At 44.7% G+C, this 23,693-nt stretch overlaps 5 protein-coding genes across 8 annotated transcripts; 3 read left to right on the top strand and 2 right to left on the bottom strand.

Moving 5' to 3' along the window:
* The first annotated feature begins 562 nt into the window (after positions 1–562).
* On the top strand, positions 563–4,376 carry LOC117652527 (GRIP and coiled-coil domain-containing protein 1). 2 transcript variants are annotated; one of them, XM_034397498.1, is made up of 12 exons: positions 563–699; positions 794–895; positions 980–1,344; positions 1,416–1,561; positions 1,650–1,893; positions 1,976–2,140; positions 2,278–2,458; positions 2,545–2,686; positions 2,827–2,968; positions 3,059–3,310; positions 3,396–3,691; positions 3,774–4,376. In XM_034397498.1, exons 2-12 carry the CDS (start codon positions 811–813, stop codon positions 3,970–3,972), a joined length of 2,217 nt encoding a protein of 738 aa, XP_034253389.1. In that variant the 5' UTR covers positions 563–699; positions 794–810; the 3' UTR covers positions 3,973–4,376. The 2 variants fall into 2 exon arrangements, with proteins under 2 accessions (XP_034253389.1, XP_034253388.1); XM_034397497.1 differs by having other exon boundaries at positions 563–704.
* Positions 4,377–6,787, bottom strand: LOC117652528 (protein arginine methyltransferase NDUFAF7, mitochondrial). The gene is made up of 9 exons (XM_034397499.1): positions 6,477–6,787; positions 6,152–6,396; positions 5,964–6,077; positions 5,671–5,867; positions 5,395–5,596; positions 5,178–5,294; positions 4,946–5,089; positions 4,696–4,869; positions 4,377–4,622 (listed from the first exon to the last, which is right to left on the bottom strand). The coding sequence occupies exons 1-9, from the start codon at positions 6,607–6,609 to the stop codon at positions 4,458–4,460; spliced, it is 1,491 nt and encodes a 496-aa protein (XP_034253390.1). The 5' UTR covers positions 6,610–6,787; the 3' UTR covers positions 4,377–4,457.
* A 179-nt stretch (positions 6,788–6,966) lies between these two features.
* On the top strand, positions 6,967–11,546 carry LOC117652529 (ero1-like protein). 2 transcript variants are annotated; one of them, XM_034397501.1, is made up of 12 exons: positions 6,967–7,393; positions 7,590–7,709; positions 7,833–7,916; positions 7,987–8,064; positions 8,152–8,231; positions 8,321–8,506; positions 8,592–8,638; positions 8,712–8,804; positions 8,919–9,171; positions 9,260–9,413; positions 9,497–9,645; positions 9,728–11,546. In XM_034397501.1, exons 1-12 carry the CDS (start codon positions 7,289–7,291, stop codon positions 9,780–9,782), a joined length of 1,404 nt encoding a protein of 467 aa, XP_034253392.1. In that variant the 5' UTR covers positions 6,967–7,288; the 3' UTR covers positions 9,783–11,546. The 2 variants fall into 2 exon arrangements, with proteins under 2 accessions (XP_034253392.1, XP_034253391.1); XM_034397500.1 differs by having other exon boundaries at positions 7,987–8,073.
* Positions 11,547–11,704: 158 nt separating this feature from the next.
* On the bottom strand, positions 11,705–23,677 carry LOC117652530 (transmembrane protein 205). Its single transcript, XM_034397502.1, has 4 exons — positions 23,373–23,677; positions 21,360–21,583; positions 20,443–20,721; positions 11,705–12,361 (listed from the first exon to the last, which is right to left on the bottom strand). Exons 1-4 carry the CDS (start codon positions 23,660–23,662, stop codon positions 12,186–12,188), a joined length of 969 nt encoding a protein of 322 aa, XP_034253393.1. The 5' UTR covers positions 23,663–23,677; the 3' UTR covers positions 11,705–12,185.
* Positions 13,834–18,458, top strand: LOC117652526. Of its 2 annotated transcripts, XM_034397494.1 has the most exons (3): positions 13,834–14,979; positions 15,140–15,329; positions 16,006–18,458. In XM_034397494.1, exons 1-3 carry the CDS (start codon positions 14,529–14,531, stop codon positions 18,341–18,343), a joined length of 2,979 nt encoding a protein of 992 aa, XP_034253385.1. In that variant the 5' UTR covers positions 13,834–14,528; the 3' UTR covers positions 18,344–18,458. The 2 variants fall into 2 exon arrangements, with proteins under 2 accessions (XP_034253385.1, XP_034253386.1); XM_034397495.1 differs by lacking the exons at positions 13,834–14,979; positions 15,140–15,329 and adding an exon at positions 15,495–15,846.
* Positions 23,678–23,693: the final 16 nt, after the last annotated feature.

Here is a 23,693-nt window from a genome sequence, read left to right as displayed (position 1 = left end):
CGTTCAAGAACTGTTCAGTTGACTATTTTAGAGAAATGAGGAGCTTTTTAGGCCTGTTCCAAGCGCCGTCAAGTCCCTTGATCTCAAGATGCCTCAAGCAGACGACACAACATCAAAACAAAGCGTCGGTGACGAACAAAATGTCCGCCGTGCGTTTCCGCTTCCGGCGTGGGTTTCTAAAATTCCGTGATGAGCCTCAAAACGCCTAAACTGTCGACATGCGATATTGAAGGGGTCTTCAATCAACTATTATAGAGAGCTGAGGAGGTTTATAGGACTTGTTCGAAGTGCTACCAGGGCTCTAGGCTTCACGAGGCCCCAGCAGACGACACAACATCACAACAAACTATGAGGAATTACGCATAGCACTTTCTTAGAGTATGAGAAGCAAAATCAGAACATTTTCCAGGTTCGCGGATCTCCCCTTTAGGGCCTTTAGGACTCTACTGAAAAGTCTTGAAGAAGAAACTAAAACAAATAAAAAGAGCCCTTGCCTCGGAAGAGGATCTTTGATTGGTCCTAGCAGCCGACGGTGTTATGTTCATGAAGAAACTTCGCACAGCTGATGTGTACTGATACTGTCAACAGCTAATTGTTTGACGTATGACACGTCCCAGCCATACTTTACGTGAAGAATGTACTTTTTAAACTTGGATGTCAAAATTCTGTTGTGGATTTCGTATTCGGATTAACTTATTTGTAAGGTATATTTTTTAAAAAAAATTATGAATGAATATTACCAAGAGGTTAACCTTCCAACTGTCTAGTTACTGTGTTTAAATATACCTTCTAGTTTATATCACAATTAACATGGAAAAATTAAGTAAATCCGATCTTTTGAAAGTGGCTGAAGAGCAAAGAGTTAAGCTTTCTCGATACGAAAGCCGTCTAAGAGGTAAGGTCTCCTACTCTGTACGGTAACAATACCAAAGTCTCCCAGTGCAAATGAAAACACACCTGTCTTTGTTTCCTGCCTTAGATGTGGTAACTGCATACAAAAGTTTGTCCAAGGAAAAAGAGGCTCTAGAAGCAAGCTTGATCGCACTCACTGCCTCACAAGCCAAAGGGGCCAAGGAGAGTCTTGTTGAAGTTGGTAATTCAATAAATAGTGATGAATCATCAGATGGAAATGCAGAGGCAGCAGCTGAAGGAAGCAAAGAGAATATACCTGCAACTGAAGGAACCCAAAACACAGATAATGAAGTTGAAGATACTCCTTCTGAACAACTACGACTGCAGCTAGCGACCCTAACCAATTCACTCTCTACACTTTCTGCAGAGAAGTCGAAAATGGAAGCTGGGTTTCAAGCAGATAAAAAAAAGTTGCGTCAAGAAAAAGAAGAGGTACGTGCCTATGCATTGAATTTTGCTCATTTTTTAAAAATCCATTCCTAACAATGATCTTTATTATGCAGAGAGAAAGGGTGATTCAAGACCTTCAAAAGCAAATTAAAGAATTAGAGAAGCAACACCGCACAGAGCTAGAAACTATCAAATCAAAATTGATTGTGGAGCGCCATGAGAGAGAAAGGGAACATACCGATCATGGAGCAATGATCTTGTAATTAACTTAAATTCCTGAGTATAAGTGAAGCATTTCAGGTTTATCTTATATTGATTTATTTATTTGTTTTGTTCCTGTTTTACAGAGAACTTCAGAAATTAACTACTGAGGAGAGAAATGCCAAAGAACAGTTAGAAACCACTATTTCAGAACTTAGAGCCAGAGCATTGGCAGCAGATGCTTCAGAAAAGAGGCTAGGTGATGCTCACAATGAAATGGCAGTAATGAAAGCAAAATTACGTCAAAATGAAGAGACATCACCATTACTCTTACAGCTGCAGGCAGAGATGTCACAACTGAAACAGCAACACACTGTAGCTATTCAGGAGGTATTTTACTGCTAGGTTTTACTTTTATCAAAATGTTTATACATCAGTTGAGGAATCCACATTGAAATGTCAACTCTATTAGGAACAACGGCGAGCAAAGGAGGCTGAAGATAGAGCCAGACACCTTGCTGCAGTGCATGAGGAACGTGTTGCCAACTTAGAGTCTCATTTGGCTGAACTCTCAGAAAGTGTTGGAAGCTATGATCGTGTCCGTCAACAAGATCAGCTTGCAATTCAGAAGCTAAAGGTATGTAATGTTAGTTAATGTTTTTTTGTTTTTTTTTGCGTATTATGAACCATTTACAGTTTTTCTTCATTGGATGCTGGTTTTCCACAAGTAGTAGTGTTTTCCTGTTTTAATTTAAATTAATTGTATCTTTTTAGGACCATATAGCTCAGCTGAGTATAACCCCTACCCCAAATGTTGTTGAGCATGAAAAAGATGAAGCGTCTGTGGAATTAGACTCTGTTAGCAGTGTTCAAAACATTCTGAAAAATATTTCTAAGCTGAAGGAGCAACTGGTTGTAACAAACCGCTTGTCTGAAAAACCAATTGATATTGAAGGTACTGTCTTTGCCCTACCCTTTTTTTTTTCAAAATAATCTTTTTAAATGCACCTGTTGATTGATCATAATGTCATACTGTATCAGATGCCATTTTCAGTCTCTTTATGGACTTTGGTAATCGTCAGACAGAGCTACATGCTGCGTGTAGAGAAGAAAGAGAGAAACTGCTTCAGGAATTAGAACAGGCAAAGAGCACAAAAGTTCATTCTCCTCTCTTCCATGCAAGGTATAGGCACATTTTAAAACAATTTTTTTGAGCTATTTATTTTTCTTAAATCGATGCATTTTAAAAGGTTTTTCTGTTCTTTCTTTTTCTTCCGTTCCGCCCCCCCCCCCCCCCCCCCCTTCTTTTTTGCAAAACTAAAGGCCACGAGAGGAAACAGTCACAGAAGCTCTTAGAATTCAAATAAGAAGTCTTCAAGAAAGAGTTCGGATGCTTAATACTCAGTTAGAACAAGTTGAATGTTCAGAGCAAGAATGGAAAGCACAGGCTACACGTTATCAGCAGGTTGGTAACTGAACACGAATTATTCTTTTCATCGTTTGTGCTCCAGTCTCTATATTTATGCATTTTTTTGTCTCTTTCTGGTTATATTAGCAACTTGAAACAGAAAAAGCTGCTTGGCGAGAAAAAGTTCTTAACCTTGAAGGTGAATTAAGGGCTCGAGCAATTCAAACAGAGCAACAGTTGACTAAGCAGAGGGAGCAATCGCTTGCTTTACTTGAAGATAAGGAACAAGAAATACGGACTCTTAAGAGTAGTTTCCAAATGTTCCTTCCTTTGGGTAAAAACAATGAGGCTTCCAGCTCGGTCGAAGAAGCATCAGAAAATCAACTTCAAACATCTGAGGTAATTGGAGTTTGGTCTATTTTATATAAATTGGAACTATTGGTCATATGTAAATTGTAATTAATTTATTTTTGCTCTCTGTAAGCTGTTGGATGCTGCTTCCTCCAGAAATACTTCTGATCAGGCATTATCAGGTACTTTACCTGGAATTTTGCTTGGTACTCTCCAATCAGAGACTGATATGAGTAGTGTAGGACCAGCAGATAGCCCACACATTCTTCATTATGCGCACGAGCTTGCTCGAAGAGAAGTAGACATTAGCAATCTGAGGAAGGCTCGTAATAAACTAGAAAATACTTTGCGAGATACTACAAAGATTCTTGCTGCTGAGCGAGAGAGACACAGTGAGGAGACATTGCGCCTCCGAGAGTCTGTTGCAAGGTACTTTTCATTGAAATAGTCCAAGGGGTTTTAAAGGAGCTCTTAATTAGCAGATTTTAAAGTTGTTATTTTCATGTTGCAGATTGGAACGCTGTCAGTCTCGTGAAGGAGCTAATCTGGAGTACTTGAAAAATGTTGTCTTGAGCTTCTTAGAACCAAGTAGTGCTGGCTCTAAACAGCACATGCTTAATGCTATTGGATCTGTCTTGAGATTCAGTGAAGATGAATTAGATCGTGTAAGACATCACAGCAGCAACAGTTGGTGGTACAATGCATCTTGAACTACAGAAAAACCCAGTTATATCAAACTCCAGAGAAAAAAAATCAGTATGAATCCAGAACAGCTTATGTAGGAAAATTACTACTGTGAGGATATTACAAAGACTGGAAAAACCATCAATTTAGGTGAAAATTCAGTACATGCTGCTTTGATATAAGTGGGTTTCACTGCATTTCACAATTAACAACCGATAAACTCCTACATGTTGTGCCTTTATCTGTGCCAGTGCTCTCTTGATGGGAGGTCATATGGTTGAATTCAGTATTGAGGCTGAGACTAATTTGAACTGTGATATTTTAAATTTGCAATTGACTAGAAAATGAAATTAAGAAGGATTGTGATGATAAAGTGCCTTTCCTCCAATTCCAAGAAATAAAGGGTCCAATTTAATTTTTTAACAATAACTACATAGCTTGTGTTTTAATTACAGTGTACCACTCCTTCATTAGGAAGAAAACATTCTCTTAAAATCAAATTTTTTACACCCTAAGATTTGTGAAACCCTGCCACAGGATACTTTTTTAGGTGATCTTGCAAAACGTTTGGAAACATAGCAAAAAATTTAAATCTTTCTCCCATAGAGTTCATGATCATGTCATATCCACTTTGAAGATGGGGCTTTTGATCTTCTGGGTATTCATCCAACAGAATCTAAAGAAGTAAAAGAGTTAAATGATGACCATTAAAAGCCTTTACTAATTTAGTTGAACAGAAGGGAACCTACCTGCAATCTGAGGTCTATGCCGATTTGCTTCAAGAAGTGGGACTGTGAAACCGGGCCAAAGGTGACATTTTTATCAATAACAGAATTGCGCAGATATGAGAAGTCCACATCTGCTGTCAAATCCGCAGAGCCAGGACATATCAGCGGATCTACTTGCTTGTGGTTCTTGAATGCCTGTAAGGAGAGTTTTCTTTTCTGTATAATGGATATTTATCATCATTGATATTAGCATGACAGTAGAGTAACTTACCCTGAATGTGTCATTGCATTCACCTTCATGACCATAGTCGACTACTAGACCCGTTCCTCCACTTTCCTCAAGCCTTGTGGCAATTTGTTGGCCTATCAAACCAGTATCTGGGCAGATCTCAGCTTCTGTCCTCTCATCCCATGGCTGCAACAGTTATCATTGAGAGAAATTGGAAAAGGCACCCTTTTTATAATTTTTGAAGGCATCATAATAGTAACACTTTATTTTTAACCTTCATGAACACTTTGGAGGCTGGAGTTCCTGATCGAGAAATGATAAATTTAAAATGATCAGGTCCCTTATCGGGGTCGTTTGTGATAAGAATTTCCCTCCATCCTTCGGGTGTCTTCTATAACAAAATAAGAAAAGAAGGAAAGATCAGATGGTTAGAATAACATTCAATGATTGATTTAAAAATATAGATGAATGTGTTTGATCATATACCCTACCTTAAACTTGTGTACAGGCAAAGCATCAAAAAATTCATGAGCTAAGAAACATGAAAAATTGTGGGGCACCTCATTTAGAGAGTAATACCAAAATACTGGAGTACCATCCTTCATAATACCCTTCTGATAATGTTTGGCATCACTCTTTTTTGGCAAATTTCTGGGTCGGCCAACTGTAATTGTACCAAATGATGACCCTTTACTGAAAGTAATGAAGAAAAGTCATGAACAACTCTGTAATATCTAATTCAATCAAGAAACTACAAAATCCTAAACCTGCTATCTGAGCCTCTGTCTATTTGGTACTGTCGTCCACCAGGTTTATTTTCAGATTGAGAGTGAGAAGCAGCCTGGATGCAGATTTCAATGCTACTTCTTTCGCACAACTTTTCTGCCTGAATACGACTGAATTCAGGACTAATTTCAACCAAGTGAACACTCAGTCCTTCTTTTCCACGTAAATGTTTGAATACCTTAAAATCAAAAAGATACATATTATTCCAGAAAAATTAATTTATGTAATGTTTTATTCAAGATCTTTAGCTCAAGTCAATTCCAGAATAACTTGCTTTCAGAACATCTGCTGTTAGTGATCCCCGGCCAGGGCCAAGCTCAACAAGTTGTACTGGTTGTGAAGGAGGGTGAAATTTATTGATCTCATTTATAAACCAAATGCCAACCATCTGAAAGAGAAACAAAGATGAATTCATCTTATCATAATGAACATAAATGAACACGTAAAAGATGTTAATCTTACATCACCAAAGAGCTGTGTGATTTCAGGAGAAGTAGTGAAATCACCTTGACGACCCAAGACATCCCTATGCATATAGTATCCACCAGATGGACTAGTAAGTACTGCTCGCATGTAATCGGCAACTGTTATAGGGCCACGAATCTGAATGCGAGATCGCAACTGTTCTGCTAGAGTCATGGGATTTCCCTGGGCTTTCCTTCCATTCAGAACAAGGGTTGACCGTGTTGAGCCTATCAAACGGACACCTAAGAAGAAAAGTTAGTGAATCGGATGGGTTCTATTGATAGAACAACGGTAAAAACAAAACCAGACATTGAACTTTTACCTTTCTTATACAAATGGGGAAGCGAACAGCGCCCAAATAAATGAATAAAAGATAAATTAAGTGAAAAATTCATTTTTCTGCAGGAGTAGTTTGGAATCGACTTCAATGGTCGTAATGGTAGCTGTGATAGCATAATGCTTCAAGGGGGGGAATCCATCAAATGCTGACTCCGTGCGTCGTCTGTCCCATTTATTCAGCGAGTCCAAGCCGAATTGGTGCCGAAAAGGCTGTGCCGACCGAGCACTTTAGCGACTTTTAGGTTACTAGTACATATAAACATAAACAAGCTAGCATCGTTGAGCGATCGCAGCAGAAGACAAATCAGCTGGTTTCTAGAGTGCTCCCATTGGTCACTGAGGACTGAGGTAGGGCGGTGGATTATCTGGTGCGCTGTGATTGGTCCACGCTGGGGAATGCAGCCCTCGCCATTGGCTGCCGGCCGGGGAGTGGGGTACGCTCACGCTCTACGGTGTCGCAGTGGTCAAGTCGAATTTCCAACTGGCTTTGTAACTTTTGTAGTATTGCCATTTTATTCGTGTTAAAATTTAGGCCGTCCTACCTTGACCAGGGCTTGCCGCTCCAAGATCGGCGTGGACGTTTTTAAAACTTGGTAACTGTAAAGGGGTGTTCCTAAATGTGCCGCCACCCGAAAGCGGGGCGTTGACGTGACGTGCCGCCAGGGCCGCCAGCACGAATCATGTTTACGGTTAGTGTTTGGTTATGTCAACAAATAATCTGTGGATGAGTTGTCTCCATTGTTTTCACGGCTCAACCGTGCATTGTGACATTGTGTCGGCTTTCCCTCTGAGAAAATGAAGGAGGTATACTATTGCTGTGCCATCATTCTTTGCCTCTTTCTCCCTTACGTGTGTGATGCTTACTTCACGTCAGATGCCAGCCAAAGTTGCTTCTGCAAGGTGAGTGGCATATGTTCATATACTCTGTAGCTACAATAACTGGCAGTTTATTTTGGGTCCAGTGATAACATTTCTGGATTTTTATATTTATTTCAAATATTTAAACTTTCCCTCATTGTTGTTGGTATGAATAATTCATGTGATTCTAATGACACTACCCAAGAATAAAAATCATCTTTGTCTAAAATGTTTTCAGCTTGAGGGTCAAATTGATGACTGCAGCTGCAATGTCGACACTGTTGACCACTTCAATAACATGAAAATTTTTCCGCGGCTTCAGAGCCTATTATCAGCAGATTACTTTCGTTTTTACAAGGTACAGTTAAGTTGCACGATTCAAACTTTTAAATCATTTTGCCTTTTTGCCACTATTTCTGTTGCAGTTGATATTGCTTATTACTTCATGTTTATATACGTTACCTTTTATGTCTGAAACTAGGTCAATTTGAAAAGAGACTGCCCTTTTTGGACGGATGACAGTAGATGTGCAATCCGCTATTGTAATGTGCAAGCATGCCAAGAGGTATGAGTCATCAACTTCATCCTTATTTTTCCTCTTATTTCTTGTATTAATTGTAATGTTCCACTCTCAGGAAGACATACCTCCAGGTTTAAAGCAGTATAACCCCTCCATGAACTCAATTTTTGGAAACCAAGATATGTCTTTGCGGGTAAGACAGGTGTGCACCAATAGTTCCCATATCATTGAAACAATGAAACCTCTCTGAACTCATTTTGATTTTCCTCCCCTTCACCAGTTCATTGATGGAAATGAAGATTGTGAAGAACTTGAGGCTGATCTTAACGAAGAACTTGGGTACCTCAACACTACAATAAGGTGTGAAGTTGGTTTTTCTCAATTAGCTGTCAAACAAAAGATTATATTTGCTTAAGCATGGTCTAAAATCTTTTTAATTGGTTTTACAGTGCCGCTGCTTACGAAGAATTTGAAAAATGGCAAGCTCATGATGCGCTTGAGAACTTCTGTGAAGTGGATGAAGATAAGGATGCTCAATATGTAGATTTGTTGCTTAACCCTGAGCGTTATACAGGGTACAAGGGCAAATCAGCCCACAGGATATGGAACAGTATCTACAAGGAAAATTGTTTCAGGTGATTATCCTCTTGCAAAGTAGTGTGGCAATATTTGTGTTTGCTTGACATACATTATCTTTGTTTTCCCTCATTTTCCCCACAGACCTGAAAACCATTATGATGCATTTATTCAGTCCAACCAATTAAACAGTGAGTTCTTTGAATAAATGAATCTTATCTTATCATGTTTGGCTCAAGGTAATATCTTGTGGTATTTCTGTAGGAATGTGCTTGGAGAAAAGGGTCTTTTATCGAGTCATCTCAGGAATGCACGCAAGCATCAATATCCATCTCTGCTCCAAATATCTGTTATCAGGTAAGATCATAGAATAAATGTCGAATAATTTTTGTCTCAAACCTTGCTGCTACATCTATTTGGATGTTTTATGTAATTTCATGTATTTTAAAAAAAAAATTCTTTATTTTTAAGATAAGGAATCGCTCATTTCACCTGGTGGAAAGTGGGGAGCCAATCTAGAAGAATTCAAACGTCGATTTAGCCCTTTGACTACAGATAACGAAGGCCCACACTGGCTTCGCAATCTGTATTTCCTATATCTCCTGGAGCTACGAGCACTAGCCAAAGCAGCACCATACTTAACTCATGAAGAATTTTTCACAGGTTCTGATAAAGATGATCGAGATGTAAGAGATGCAGTGAGAGATCTCCTATCAGTTATTAAGTGAGCATCTGTTTGATTAGATTACATTTCTAGGAGAGACATTGTTTTTCATGATTGCTCTTAAATTAATGATAACTGTTTGTTATAGGTCTTTCCCCAACCATTTTGATGAAAGCACTATGTTTACTGGTGGGGCTCAGGCAACAAAATTGAAAGATGAATTTAGACAACATTTTAGAAACATATCTGTCATCATGGATTGTGTCGGGTGTGAGAAGTGTAAACTTTGGGGCAAGCTGCAGGTGAGATTTCCTAGCACTATTTTTCAATTTTAATGATCATCTGGAAGCATTTCACTTACTGATGAATTTTTTATTTTTGTCAGGTACAAGGTATTGGAGCAGCTCTGAAAATTTTGTTCTCAGGGAAGTTTGAAAGCCTTAGCCCTCCCGGCCTACAGCCTGGCCAGAAAGCTAAAAGCCAGTTCCAGCTGCAGAGAGGGGAAATAGTGACACTTTTTAATGCATTCGGAAGGTTGGTTTTCACTCTTTCTTCTGTATAGAAGACTGAAACATTTCTGTGACCTATTTTAATAATCATTGATTGTCTTCAACAGGTTGTCTAACAGTATAAACGAACTAGAAATGTTTAGAAAATTATTAAGGGAGTAATTTTGACTCTCAGAGCTGTGACTGCGGGCCGAGAAAGATTATGCATCACACTGTGATATTTACTACATTCTGCTGCAAAGCAACAGGGCCATTCTTTTGATTCATCTAGTGAAATTGGGTTTTGTGATGGAGCAGCACTGTGCTTGATTGTGTGGCAGCAAGATTTTCTACTTTAAAAACGATTTTGTTAAGTAATTTGATGTTAAGTTTTTCCAAAATTATGTGCTATTGGACAAGTTTAAGTTATTGTCAATTACAAATTAATGTGTTAATGATGAAGGAAGTCTATTTATGTTAAGTTACTTAGAACTTTGAGAGTTGTCTGGATCAGCAGTATACAACATCTTAAAGTGTACTTAATGGCTGACAGAATTCGTTAGATGTTTTTTCTACTATTAACTCTTTTCAGATAATGTTATAAAAATCTTTGCTGAAGTTCAACTGTAAAAGATGCAAGCATGGATACATTATTTGGCCCTTTATTGAAAAGTGTGTATTTGTACCTGATACAAAATGGTTTATTCAATGTAACACTTTTAAACTTACATGAATATTCATTTCAGCAAAGATTATAGGCGGATTCATACAGAGTTAAAAATTCAAACTTTCTGGTTAGGTCCTAAGGTTTGGTGGTCCAAGTGGGAGCTGTAAGGCTACAATACTAGGATTTTCAAAGCAATGGAATGTTAATGCGCAGTTTTGTTGCGTAGACTTGTTAACTGCAATGAGAATTGCCCTTTACTTGGGGGTATGTTCATTGATTTTTATTTTTCACTGACTAATATTTCCTGGATACTCTAAGTATCCAACCTCTGTTTATCTTTTTAAAAAGTTCAGTTTTCCTAATTATTTTTGTAGTATTGTCTGTGATAGTACTGTACCTTATTGATAAAGAAGTAAAATACCAAAATACCTATGTGAAAGTGGTTCCACTAGTATGTATTCATGAGCCTCTTCATTAGTACTAAGTGTCAGTAACCCTCATGTATCCAAATTCCGTTTGTTAAAACGTTCTATTCATTTAGGTAACAATACTTCCATGATTAAAATAGTGCTTTATAATTAATTTATTAGCATTACCAATACTTTTGCGCCTGTCTGACGCTTTTCTCTTTTTGTCTGTATATTTGAATGTGGTTGTGATTTATAGATAGTTTGACAGTCACAGGTCCAAGTGCTTATTAGTATGATATTTTGACTGTCCTTCCATGTCAATCGTTTTTCAAATTAACCTGCAGTATAGTTCAAGCAATACCTTTTTTATTTTTTCAGTTTTCAAACTGGTTGTCAGCTCTTTATGGTTTCCATGACTCTGAATCCATTTGTCTTTTAGAGTAGTTTTTAGTAACCTTTGTTTTAAAGATGTCAATTAAAGGGTGTGTACTGAGATTCTTATTCAGTTTGTGATTTAAGCAGCTTACTTTGGAGGGTGCTAGCATAAATCAAAGGGGGAGATACCTGAGATCCCAATCAACTACCATGATACCTGCATTGCTGAATTCGGCTCACACGGTTGGCGTGGATCTCATACAAATCAACTTGTGAGCTTTATTTTACTTTTGTTTTCCTGCACTTTTAATTATTTAAAGGTATTTATTTATGTGTTGTCTATCACTTGTTTTTGTTATGTGTGAAGTTTGTTTTAAGATATAATGCTCACGCACGTGTGTCATAGACTGGAAGTATCTTATCAACCCATGTGATCATATTGAACAGTTATTTATCTACGTGCTTCAAATATATTTCTTATGTTCAGATATTGCATATTGTTGGGTTTTTTGTGCCCTTTCATCTGCATCATTTTACCAAGGCAGTTTGCTTACCTTCCTAGCACTGGCTGCAATGTTGCCAGGAAGTTTCATCAAGGAGATGGAGGCAATGAGAACGGAGGGGGCCAACATCAGAAATGACGACACAAGAAGATTGCAAAAGTTTCAACTCTGGTCATGCTTATATATTTCAGGTACCATTAATTATGTCTATTTACAAAACTGGATAGAAAACCTTAACTTAGATTCGTACACACCAAAGAGCTACTACTTCTTACATTTTCGGCAAAGAAAACAAAAAGGATGACTAGAGCAATATTTCATTTAACACAGACAGTCAAATAAAGCTGTTGCAATTGGTTTTAGAATTTGCTCTTGACACATGGCACTCTTCATTATCTTCAACCAGAGGAAAATGACCGCCAAGGCTGATTCGAAAGCGGCACTTTCCTCAGAGAAATTAAAATTGCATCTGAGCATCAACTAATGGCAATAAATAAATACAATACTGTGGTCGTGGCGCATGCCCGGGAGTAATGCAGTGTGCTGTGCGGTGCTGTGCGCTCCGGGCCGGGCCGCCCACTGCAAGGTCCCCGTCACGTCAGTCCCGGCCGAGGCCCCGGCAGTCCTCTCCTCACACGCAGATCTTGCCGGCCAGGTAGTGCGCGTGCAGGGCCGTGCAGGCCATGGCCGCGATATTGGCCATGGCGATGGTGGTGTGCACCTTGCGGAAGGCGCGGTGGATCCTCACGTAGTGCGGGCACTGCGTCAGAGGGCCCAGGTCGTAGCGGCCCACCTCCTCGCCCACGCCTGGAGGGTGGCAACGAAAGAGTCAGGGTAGGTCAGCAGACTCGTTCCGAGAGTCGTTTTCGTCGCTCTGTCTCTCTCGCACCTGCACGATGCGCCCCATGAGAGGGAGAGAGACGGAGCTACGAAAACGACTCCCGAAATGAGCCTGCAGGGCTGGCGAGCGCCTGTGGCGTAGGCAGCAACGCGCCCACTGCACTGCTGAGTGACGCGGGCTGCCTACCCGACGATTTGCGCAGGCTGTTTCCGCGGATGGTACTGATTGTTGCCTACCTTCAAGCACTCTTGTGCCTCCCTGTGACACAGCGCAAAGGTGTTCCAGTCCTAGACGCCGCGATATTTTCTTCAGTTTAACGCTTGAATTTTTCCAAACTGCACGTTTCGGGACAGTCATTCGTAAGCGACTTCGTGGCCGAGTGGTCTAAGTTGTAGACGGTCCACGGGGATGACCTGGGTTCGATTCCCAAGCAGGTGAACATTTTCATCGGTCGCTTGAATTTGGTACAAGTGTGCGTTTCGGGCCTATCTTACAAAGGCATCTATCTTCGTGGCTAAGTGGGTTGAGAGGTCATCCCCAGCGAGGAATACATGGGATCGAATCCTGACCTCTCAGAATTTTTCTTCAGTCTCACGCTTGAATCTGTTACAAGGGTGCGTTTCGGACTGGTTATTCACATGTGACTTCGTGGCTGAGGGGTCTAAGGCGTCGGCAGCGTCACGGTGACGGCCTGGGTTCGACTCCTAGGTGCTATAATCTTTTCCTGGGTTTACTTCCCAAATCCTGTACAATGACACTAAGATTGGTTGGCCTCAGTAGGTGTGTCAGCGTAGCTCAGTTGGCAGAGTGATGGATACGTGACACGAAGGGCTTGGGTTCAACTCCCGGGTAAATCAAAAGGCGATGTTCACGTGTCGGCCGGCACGGGAGGTACCTGGGTGCAACTCCCAGGTGAGTTAAGAGGCAAGGATCACGTGTCGGCCGGCACGGAAGGTACCTGGGTTCAACTCCTAGGCAAGTTAAGAGGCAAGGATCACGTGTCGGCCGGCACGAGAAGCGCCTGGGTTCGATTCCCAGGCCAGCCATGAGGGAAGGTACATGTGTCGGCCGGTACAGAAAGCACCTGGGTTCAACTCCTAGGCAAGTGAAGTGGCTAGGTCCACGTGTCGGCCGGCACGAGGGGGACACTGGGTTCAACTCCCGGGCAATTCAAGAGGCAATGTTCACGTGTCGGCCGGCACGAGTAGGGCTTGGGTTCAACTCCTAGGCACGTCATGAGGCAAGGTTCATATGTCGGTCGACACGAGAAAGACCTGGATTCAACTCTCAGGCAAGACAAATGGCAAGACTGATGCGATTGGCGTGGCAACTTGGGTAGCATTCCATAAGACGAAAAACATTCTACCCCTGAGGCAGAGGGAAAGATAATACAACTAAATGCGAAATTTAGTAGAAATTTTGTGTTTAAACTGACACATTTTGCGAAACGCTCCATATTTGTACTGGCACGTTGTGATTAAAGACGAAGAAAAACGATTTAAAGAGCAACATATCGTCTTGCTTGCGATTTGCAATTCCATCTCGCGTGGATCACCATTCCAATCTGGGATGTGACCCCGTCATGCTGGGCATCTTAGCACCTGCCCTTGTGGTCTGACTGGGAGTTTAAGGTAGCATATGCGTTATATAGTTTCTATCAGAAATTCGTGAAAATTTGTGAAATGGTACAAAATTGTGCAATCTATCGTTCTACGCAGTTAAAAATGACCCCTAACGCATTAAATTTTTATCATTTTTCATTTGAAATACGCTTGATTCAGTATGCTTCTTATGGGAGGTTGGGCGCGCGGGGACACTAAAATAAAGATTTAAATGTACAGTTCTATTGTACATGGGAAAATTATATGACATAATAATCTTTGAAATGTGGCGCGTCGTCCAGCCCACCTGAAAAAATAGTTTTCCGTGCTCGTTTTTTAAATATTGCAAGATAAAGAGGTGAGAACGGCGTCTTTTCGAAGCTCTGGTGCACTCGGGGGACTGTCGTAGGGTGAGGGGGCTCGGGTAGGGGAGGGAGGGAGAACTACACTTGGCAACGGCGCTTGGGGCAACCCAGGGTGCTGACCCGCAGTCGGTCTTTTCGCCGCTACCACCGAGTGTGATGCAGTGAACATGCCGTCTAACGTGAAAAGTCCTTATAACATTCGTAAAAACGGCAGGTTTATCAAAAGAAAAAGATTAGACCGTGAAAAGTATGCTGCCGCAGCACGCGCAGCTAAAGCCGCTGCCCAGCGACACAGGCAAATCTCTGAAACTTTGGAATCATCTGCTCGCGACGTGGAGGATGAAGAGGAGACGCTTTTGCAAACGTTTCTGGATCAAGTTATGGATGGACGGCGCATATTTGACTCCAAAATGCTGTGGAAGGGCATGTGGTGCTATACCTGCAAAAGAGGACTGTGCGTTCGCGACATCGTGAAAGAAATGGTGAGGGGTCTAGCCTACGTGTGGAGGTTCAAGTGCCCGACCTGCTTGGTGGAAACCGAAGTATCAAGTTCTAGCACCTATTATGCTCTGAAAACGTGTCGTCAACGCTACACTGTCAATTCAAAACTGATCTTCGGTGAGTTGAGTGCCTCATTTACTCGTTGTAAGTTCTAATGGCTTTATTTATCACGTGTTTACCTCTGTACCCCTGGGCATCATAACCTCTCACGCCACTTAGGCTTTCTCTGCGGACCTGTGCTCCCTGCCTGAAATTCACTCTCTTTCTAATGTTGCAGGCATGACAGATTCTGGTATGGGCCCGGACCAGATTAACACAGTCTTGTCTGCCCTCAACATCCCCTGTCTTGATGCTGGTACACTTTCTCGTTATCGAGAGGAAGTCGGGCAAGTTGTGATTGGGGTTGCCAACGAATCTTGCCAGGAGGCACTTCTTCTGGAGAAGGAGCTCACACAAGCGAGCCCGCTGTGAGTATTTCTCCTGCAACTCTGCTGAAGTGTTTTTTTTTTAAAATGTTATTCAATACTTTAAATCATCGCCATTATTTCAGCGGTGGGTCTGCTCCTGCTGCTCCAGCACCAAATCCAAGCAGCTCGTCTTCTGCTGCAGCGCAGTAGTTCCTGCTTCCCCTCCTTTCCTGCATGTCCTTTGTCACAATTTTAAGTCAATGAAATGAAAAAGTAACTAATGCTTGTTCAAACTTTAAACTATAATAATCTGCATAAGTGTATGGAGCTATCCGGAAGGCATCTCATTAACTATTTTATTATTATTTCTAGAGTCCGGCCTAAGCATTTCATTTCCCAGCTCAGTCACTTTTTCATTTTATTTCTGCTTTATGTTGTGCCTACATCCCCCTTTTATGTGTTTTCCCCATCTCCTACCCTGTATTTAGAACAAACCCTGCATATATATCCCTGTAATTGCTCCCTTCCAAATGCAATCCTATAAGCGGCAAAGGATTTTCAAATCCGGATGCGGATGGTATGTTGGTACGGTAATGAAGTAATTAGTGTGCATGTGTGTTTCCTGCATGTGGTTGGTTTCCCGTATTCAGTTAGATATTTTATGTTGCTTTTGGTTGCGGTAATTATTTTAAATATTTTTTTTGGTAGTCACAGCTAATTTGTGTACATTTTGCAGGCGCAACTTGGGAACCCAGCCACTGCCCATGGACTCTGATGACGAGAGCACCAACTTGGATGCTGAGGATGACTCAAACACATTCAAAACTCCAGTCCTACCATCAAATGCAGCTCCAACAGCCCATGGTGATGCAAGATTCGATTCCAATGATGAAGATGATCCGGATGAACTGCAAACTCCTGCCCAGCCTTCAACTCCAAGAGGGACTGCAAATGCAACTTCAACAGACCACGCAACTCCACCTCCAAATGTACCTCCAGAAGATTCTCCCTTTACCACAACTCCACGAAGACGTACCAGGATTGGCGTGTCTATAGATATGCAGTTTTCCACCCGTTTCAATGGTAAAAAATACGACTCTCTTGCAGGACAATCGACCATGATCGGTCTGAAATCAAAAAAGATCTGTGGTTGGGAGTCCCTGACGAGGAAATGCTGGAAATGTGAGAGAGGCAGACCTCATCTGTGCAAGGGGGTTTTCAAAGGGAGTGCCAAGGCCATGGAGCCGGAAGCTGCAGTGAGGCTAATATGTAAAAACTCGTCACTAAATGAAGCTAATGTGGTTGTTGCTGCTGTTGCTGGCGATGATGATGCTGCGAGCGCATCTGCTATTCGCCACAACAGCACAACCCACATAGTGAAGTGGAGTGACCACAACCATACCGTAAAAAGTGTGAAGAACGGTCTGTTTGTCATTCAAGCCCGGTTTCCCAAAATTTTCCCAAAGAGTTACATAAATTACTTTCTGTCCTGTTATAGTACTGCTGTCAAACAAAACAAAGGCAATCCTAAAGGCTTGAGGCGAAATCTGAAGGCTTTGGTCCCTCATGCCTTTGGTGACCATGGTACTTGTGGTGCATGGTGTGGTTTTATTAAAAATCCAGCAACCTACAAGCACAAGTACTTTGAGGATAATGGTAAGGATTTGGCGGCCTGTGAGCCTTTAAGGAGGGATCTTGAAGCACATTTCAGGAGATATATTATCCGTGCTGCAACCATTGCTCCAGCTGCCTCTTCTCAAAAAAATGAGGCAGTGAACAACGTATTCATTAGTAAGTCAGCCAAGAGAACATTTACTGGTGGTACTTGGCGGCATACTTATGCAATAGCTAGTGGTGTTGCTCAGACAAATATCGGCACTTCTTACCAAAAGAACGTCTATTCTGCTCTAGCATTGTCTCCATCTAAAGGTGGAGATAAATATAGAGAGAAAAAAGATGTCTGGAGGAAGAGAGTTGCCCATATTAAGTCCCAACAAGCTGCCAAAATTAGGAGAAAATATTTGGCACAACACAGGAGTCGAGTGAAGGTCCACGTTGAAGGAGGGGAGGGCATCTCATATGAGCCCGGTATGGGGTTCAACCGCCCAGTTGATGAAAGTGTACGTTCTGGAGGGGTTGTTGAACCAGTGGTTCAACGCCCTGTCCCTGACCACAATGACATTAAATTAATTTACTTCGATGTGGAGACTGATGGGCATGGGAACATCATTGAAATGGGTGCCAAGTGCGATGATGGTGATCATGCTACATTTCAAAAGTATGCATATCCTCCCAAGGATATCACTGAGCACGTGACTAGGGTGACTTCTCTTTCAATTATCGAGGGGGAACTGTGTTACAAAGGTAACGCAGTGACCTGCTCATCCCTCTTTGCTGTGATAAATTCTTTTTTTGTGTTCTTAAGAAAATTTGAAAAACCAATAGTATTAATAGCTCACCACGCTCATAGTGATGCGTATGCCCTAATCAAGGGCTGCGCTGATTTTTATCTATTACCATCTTTGGCTGAGTTAGTTATAGGATTTGTTGATACCCTCCCCCTGTTTAAAAAAAACCCTGTAATTCTGGCAGAAGCACTCGCTGAACAGTCTTTAGAAAATAAAATGAAACTTAGTTTTAGTCAGAGTACCTTAGCTTCTAAATATGTTCCTAATTTTAGACTAGAAGATGCCCATGGGGCTCTTTACGATTCTGAAATATTGCTGCAGCTCTGCACTGCTCTGGATGTGACGAGGCAGGACCTTCTCAGTAATATAACATTGCTTTCCCATTTTGTTGATAGACAAGTTGAATTGAGGAACAAAAAAATATTTTCACCTGGTCTGGCAGTTATGGTTGGTCCAGGCATCAGCAAAATGACAACAGAAAAAATTGCAGAGAAGGGCTTTACTGTAGGAGCTCTGGCCCAAAAACTACTGGATGACGGACAAGAGCGGTTTGCCCAGTGGTTCAAGGATCTGAACAATAGGAAAACGGCACTTGTTGCAGTCATTGATTATCTTTGTGCATGGCTTGATTTGAACAAAGATGATGTAAATGTAATGGACTTGTAAAATTTGTTGATGCATTACAAATTTTTTTACAGTATTATTTTTATAGACAGATTTATTGTATTTAATTTTTTTCTGTTCCTTTGGCTGAAATTGTGACAATAAATTTGTACTCTTACTGTTGCCTTCTTTAGAAATATTTCCTACTTGCCTTCTACACACTTTTCATCACTGACGTGGTCATATGAAAATGATCAATTTGTTTTCCAATTATATGTAAAAAAAATTCTAAAATATTATTTGAAGGATTTGAAGGGCTACCTGCAACATTGGATATCAAAATGTGCGGGGCCTTCTTTTGAACTGCGCGGCCCCCAGACGTGCGCTGTTGCCAGGTGTAGTGTTCCCTCTCATGTTAGTGCTGTACAAGTCCCCTAATGGAATTATGGATTTCGGGTTCGAGAAGGGTGGGATAGTCAGTCAAAATATGGTCCACTCACCAAAGGACAGATTTTGACCTTCCCTATTCGAAGCAGAATGGGGAAATAGTCTGGAGCACAAGTTACGGGTCAATAACTAGGTCCTCGACAGCACTATAAACGCTGGAGTCAAAAGTGCTACTTCATCCAATTAAAAAATTCATATCTTGGGATCAGAATAAAATTAAGCAAAACCACTGCCTGTCATGACCTTCCTGGCACTTTTTCTACCATTTCACATTTTTTTCGGAGTTTCTACGGCTAATTTATATGATTTCCCCGTCAACCCTCAATTGACTTCATCCTAGCTCCCATTCCACCTTAACCCAAGTGCTTCTCGTACCGACCGACACATGAACTTTGCCTCATGACTTGCCTGGGAGTTGAACCCAAGCCCTTCTCGTGCCGGCCGACACGTGAACGTAGCCACTTCACTTGCCTGGGAGTTGAACCCAAGCCCTTCTCGTGCCGGCCGACACGTGAACCTAGCCACTTCACTTGCCTGGGAGTTGAACCCAGGTGCTTTCTGTGCCGGCCAACACGTGTACCTTCCCTCTTGTCTGACCTGGGAGTTGAACCCAGGCGCTTCTCGTGCCGGCCGACACGTGATCCTTGCCTCTTAACTTGCCTGGGAGTTGAACCCAGGTACCTTCCGTGCCGGCCGACACGTGATCCTTGCCTCTTAACTTACCTGGGAGTTGAACCCAGGTACCTCCCGTGCCGGCCGACACGTGAACATCGCCTTTTGATTTACCTGGGAGTTGAACCCAAGCCCTTTGTGTCACGTATGCATCGCTCTGCCAACTGAGCTACGGTGACACACCTACTGGAGCCAACCAACCTTAGTGTCATTGTACAGGATTTGGGAAGTAAACCCAGGAAAAGATTATAGCACCTAGGAATCGAACCCAGGCCGTCCCCGTGACGCTGCCGACACCTTAGACCCCTCAGCCACGAAGTCACATGCGTATACATAGTCCGAAACGCGCCCTTGTAACAGATTCAAGCGTCAGACTGAAGAAAAATTCAGAGAGGCCGGGATATGAACCCGTGTGTTCCTCGCTGGGGACGACTTCTTAATCCACTCAGCCACGAAGATGCCTGTGCAAGATAGGCCCGAAACGCACACTTGTACCAAGTTCAAGCGACCGATGAAAATGTTCACCTGCCTGGGAATCGAACCCAGGTCATCCCCGTGGACCGTCTACAACTTAGACCACACAGCCACGAAGTCACATACGGATGACTGTCCCGAAACGTGCAGTTTAGACAAATTCTAGCGTTAAACTGAAGAAAATACTGCGGCGTCTACTGCCCACAACTCCGTCCTTCAAACTCAGGCTGATGGTATACCGGGATTCTTCTTTGAGTAAATGAACTGAGTTTGAGAAGAAGCCAGAGAAAAATTTTGGCATGCTTGAGAGTCGAACGCCGGTCCTTTCTTAGGGCGGCCGCAACCTTTGCGCTCTGAGCCAACAAGACCCCTGCATCTAGGTCACTCGAATTTAAACTTACGGTACCGGACTCTCATTCGCATGAATGTACAGGGTCTAAATGTTAATTTTCCCCCTTTTCCGGCCTGTTTTGGGCAAGTTTTCGGAAATTTGTCACCTATGTCACACTGACGGGGCGTCCCGTGCGAGAGAGGCAGTGCGACGATGCCATTCTGACTCGGACACTCACCCTCCACGGTCCTCTCCATCTCGGTCTTGGCCGTGATGAGGTGCAGCAGGGGCGGCGTGAGGTACAGGCGCACCAGCAGCTCGAGCAGGAAGCACAGCACCATGCCGCCGACCTGCACCGCCACCTCGGCGTCCCAGCGCGACGCGGAGGGCTGCAGGCGCACGAACGCGGACAGCGTCACCAGGCTGAGGGCCGCGTTGATGGCGAAGTAGAGCGGGAACAGCACCTTCTGCACCGCGGCGAAGTGGTGGCGCGGCAGGCTGAAGAAGAGCGACAGGCCTGGGGGAGGGAACACGGCTCCGAATTACCAAGCCTATTCTTGTTGAACATGCGCCGAACCGCGCGGATGGGCCACCCGAGGAGAACAGGGCCATTAAGACGATACGCACAGATCCACAATTTTTCACGGTGAGGGCAAAGCAGAGCTTTTTGGCCACTAGGGGAAAATACGTGATTTTTGCCCATCTGCCCCACCTTTTAGGCGATTGATCTAGGACCCAAGGAGGAGATAGTTACCCCCATTACTGACCAACCCCCTGAAAGACGATGCCGCCAAACTGTGTCCAGAAGACGCCAAATTGGGTCAAATCATGACTGAAATCGCTCATTTGGAGGTCATGTCTACACCAGTTTGCCTGTTCTGTTCTCCCCGCGGGCACCCCGCACAGTGGGCCAGAAGCCGGTGGCGGCGACCAAAACTCTAGACGCGTTTTGAGCTCCAGAGTCGCTAAATGGGACTCGAACCGAACGTGTGACCCCACCAATGGATTCCTCGTTCGGAGAGCAATCCATTGATGGGGTCGCACGTTCGGTTCGAGTCCCATTTAGCGACTCTGGAGCTCAAAACGCGTCTAGAGTTTTGGCCGCCGCCACCGGCTTCTGGCCCACTGTGCCCCGTCGACCACCAGACACCCTACCCGACACGAAGGTCATCCAGAACTGCGAGCCGAAGTGCGCCGCGAAGGCCACGACGTAGGCGAGGTACGTCCAGGGCGCCGGGCCGGGCGAGGCGGCGTCGCGGCCGCCGGACGTCGACGGGGACGTCGCGGAGTCCGCGTGCCGGGGGAAGAGCAGCGCCGCCACCAGGGCCACGGACACGAACGCCACCAGGTGGGCGGGCTGGGTGGTGCGGGACAGCACGCTGCGGCAGAACACACAAAAAAAAGGGTTAAACTTTGATTCATTTTGCAATTGAAATCCAGCTCTCGTCCCCCCTCGCGTCTCTCACCCTTCCGGCGTGTTGCGACACGACCCTCACTCTCACTGGGCGACCCGAAAGAGCCTCTAGGTGACCCGTCCCGATAAGAGATAGCGACTGTGGGTGTGGGAACGCATTTCAGCGACCGAGACATTCCACTGCCCGCTAAATCATCGACATTGGCGGATGTGCGGACTGCTGATGCCGATCCAAATTCAGGACCAAAATTCTTACGGGATCGACACGCGACTCTGGTCCAGGGATCACTTGACAATGCCATGCAGGGTCTTTCATGCTCACACCTACGACAACCTGACAACCCCACGCGTGCCGACGTGCCCGCTGTCACGCGTCGACGAACGGGGTGGTGTGAAGTAGTGCGAGCACTGAGGTGCGCTCAAATTGAACAGTCTTGGCTCTGTCTTTCTCACACACAAAACGCCCAGAGCGACGAAAGCGCTGTTGAAAATCACTCTGCAGTCAGGGGAACAAAATATCAAAATCGAAAGCCAGGAGATCTCCTGTCTCGGATCGATGGAATCTCGGGGTGGTGATTACGGCTCGACTCGACTTTGCCCCCTTTCTCAATTCGGCAATGAAGCATCCAATGACTCACTCATTGGCTGGTGACTGACTTCGACGAGTCGTTTCGCTACGCTACTGTCTCTGCCGCAGTCACGGGTCGCCCGTCAGGGTGCGAGAGAGACAGCGACAAAAGCACCGTTCGGGGTCACACGTTCGGTTCGAGTCCTTTTCAGCGACTCTGGAGAAAACGCGTCTAGAGTTTTGGCCGCCTCCACCGGTTTCTGGCCCACTGTGTCGCGCCGTCACTGTCAGAGTCGCAGAGGGCGTTCCCAACACAATGCAGTTAAGTCTGCAGACTGATTCCGAAGGGGAGGTCTCCCTCTCGCACTCACGGGGCGTCCCGTAAGGGTGCGAGAGAGACAGGCCGACGAAAACGACTCTCGGAATCAGTCTACTGGACAGCGCTTTGTGGCCCACGCTCCACGCACACCCGGAGAGCGATTGCGCTCAGCGTTTTCACGTTTTTCTCGCTCTGTCTCTCTCGCACTCATAGCGCATGCATAACGCGTTGCCTGGGTGCGAGAGAGACAGAGCGGCGCGAAGACGAGACCGCCAGTAAGGCCCGGCCGCGCCTCGCAGTGCCTCGCTGCCCAGTGTGCCGGTGCGTGCAGTGCCGCGTGCCGCCCATCGGCGTCCTCGTCAAGACAGCCGAGACGGCCGGGATCCTCCCACATGTGCGTCGCGCGGCGTCGCGACATTGGAAGGCCGACACAAATTTAATCCAAGTCACGCCACCTGGTGCACGGCACGCGGCTCGGGGAGGCGAGGGGAAGGAAACCATGAACGAACGCTCGACGCCCCCTCCCCCCCCCCGCGCTGAACTGTTTCGCGCGCAGTTTGCCATGTACTACGCAGAAGGGGGCCGCCAACTGTTGACCGGATAGCCGCAGCAGCAACGCGCCATCCTGTGCCCCTCCATGAGTGCGAGAGAGACAGCAGAGCGATTTCGAACAGTGTTTCATCGCCGTGTCTCTCTCGCACCCCTATGGGATGCCCAACGAGTGCGAGAGAGACAGAGCGACGAAAGTCATGTTCGGAATCTGCCTGCGGGGCGTCACTGTTCGGAATGACACGCCAGGCCCCGAGCTGCGACATTCAACCGCTTGAATAAACAGAACTATTGGCTTTGCCGGCGTCGCCGCCTCACCTGTAGTAGTGCGACTGCTGCGCGGCCTCCAGCGCGTCCCCGAGGCGGCCCAGCAGCACGCTGAACTTGGCGGTGGCGCTGGCCAGCAGGTCCAGGTCCTGCTCGGGGGCGGCGCCGGGGGTGCTGCTGGCGGCCGGGACGGTCTTCTTGTTGGCGGCGGCGCTGCGGGCGGCCAGCCTCTGCACGAGGCGGGCGCGCGCCGCGGCGATCTCCTCGGAGGAGGGCTGCCTCCCGACGAGGGGCACGGCCATGTCCGAGGGGTGGCGGTCGTCGGCGTCCGCGGCCTCCATGTCGGCGAGGACGGCCGCGGCGTGGGCTGGC

The sequence above is a fragment of the Thrips palmi genome, unplaced genomic scaffold, assembly GCF_012932325.1.
Source record: "Thrips palmi isolate BJ-2018 unplaced genomic scaffold, TpBJ-2018v1 HiC_scaffold_7, whole genome shotgun sequence".
NCBI lineage: Eukaryota > Metazoa > Arthropoda > Insecta > Thysanoptera > Thripidae > Thrips > Thrips palmi.
This window is presented reverse-complemented; position numbering and strand designations above follow the sequence as displayed.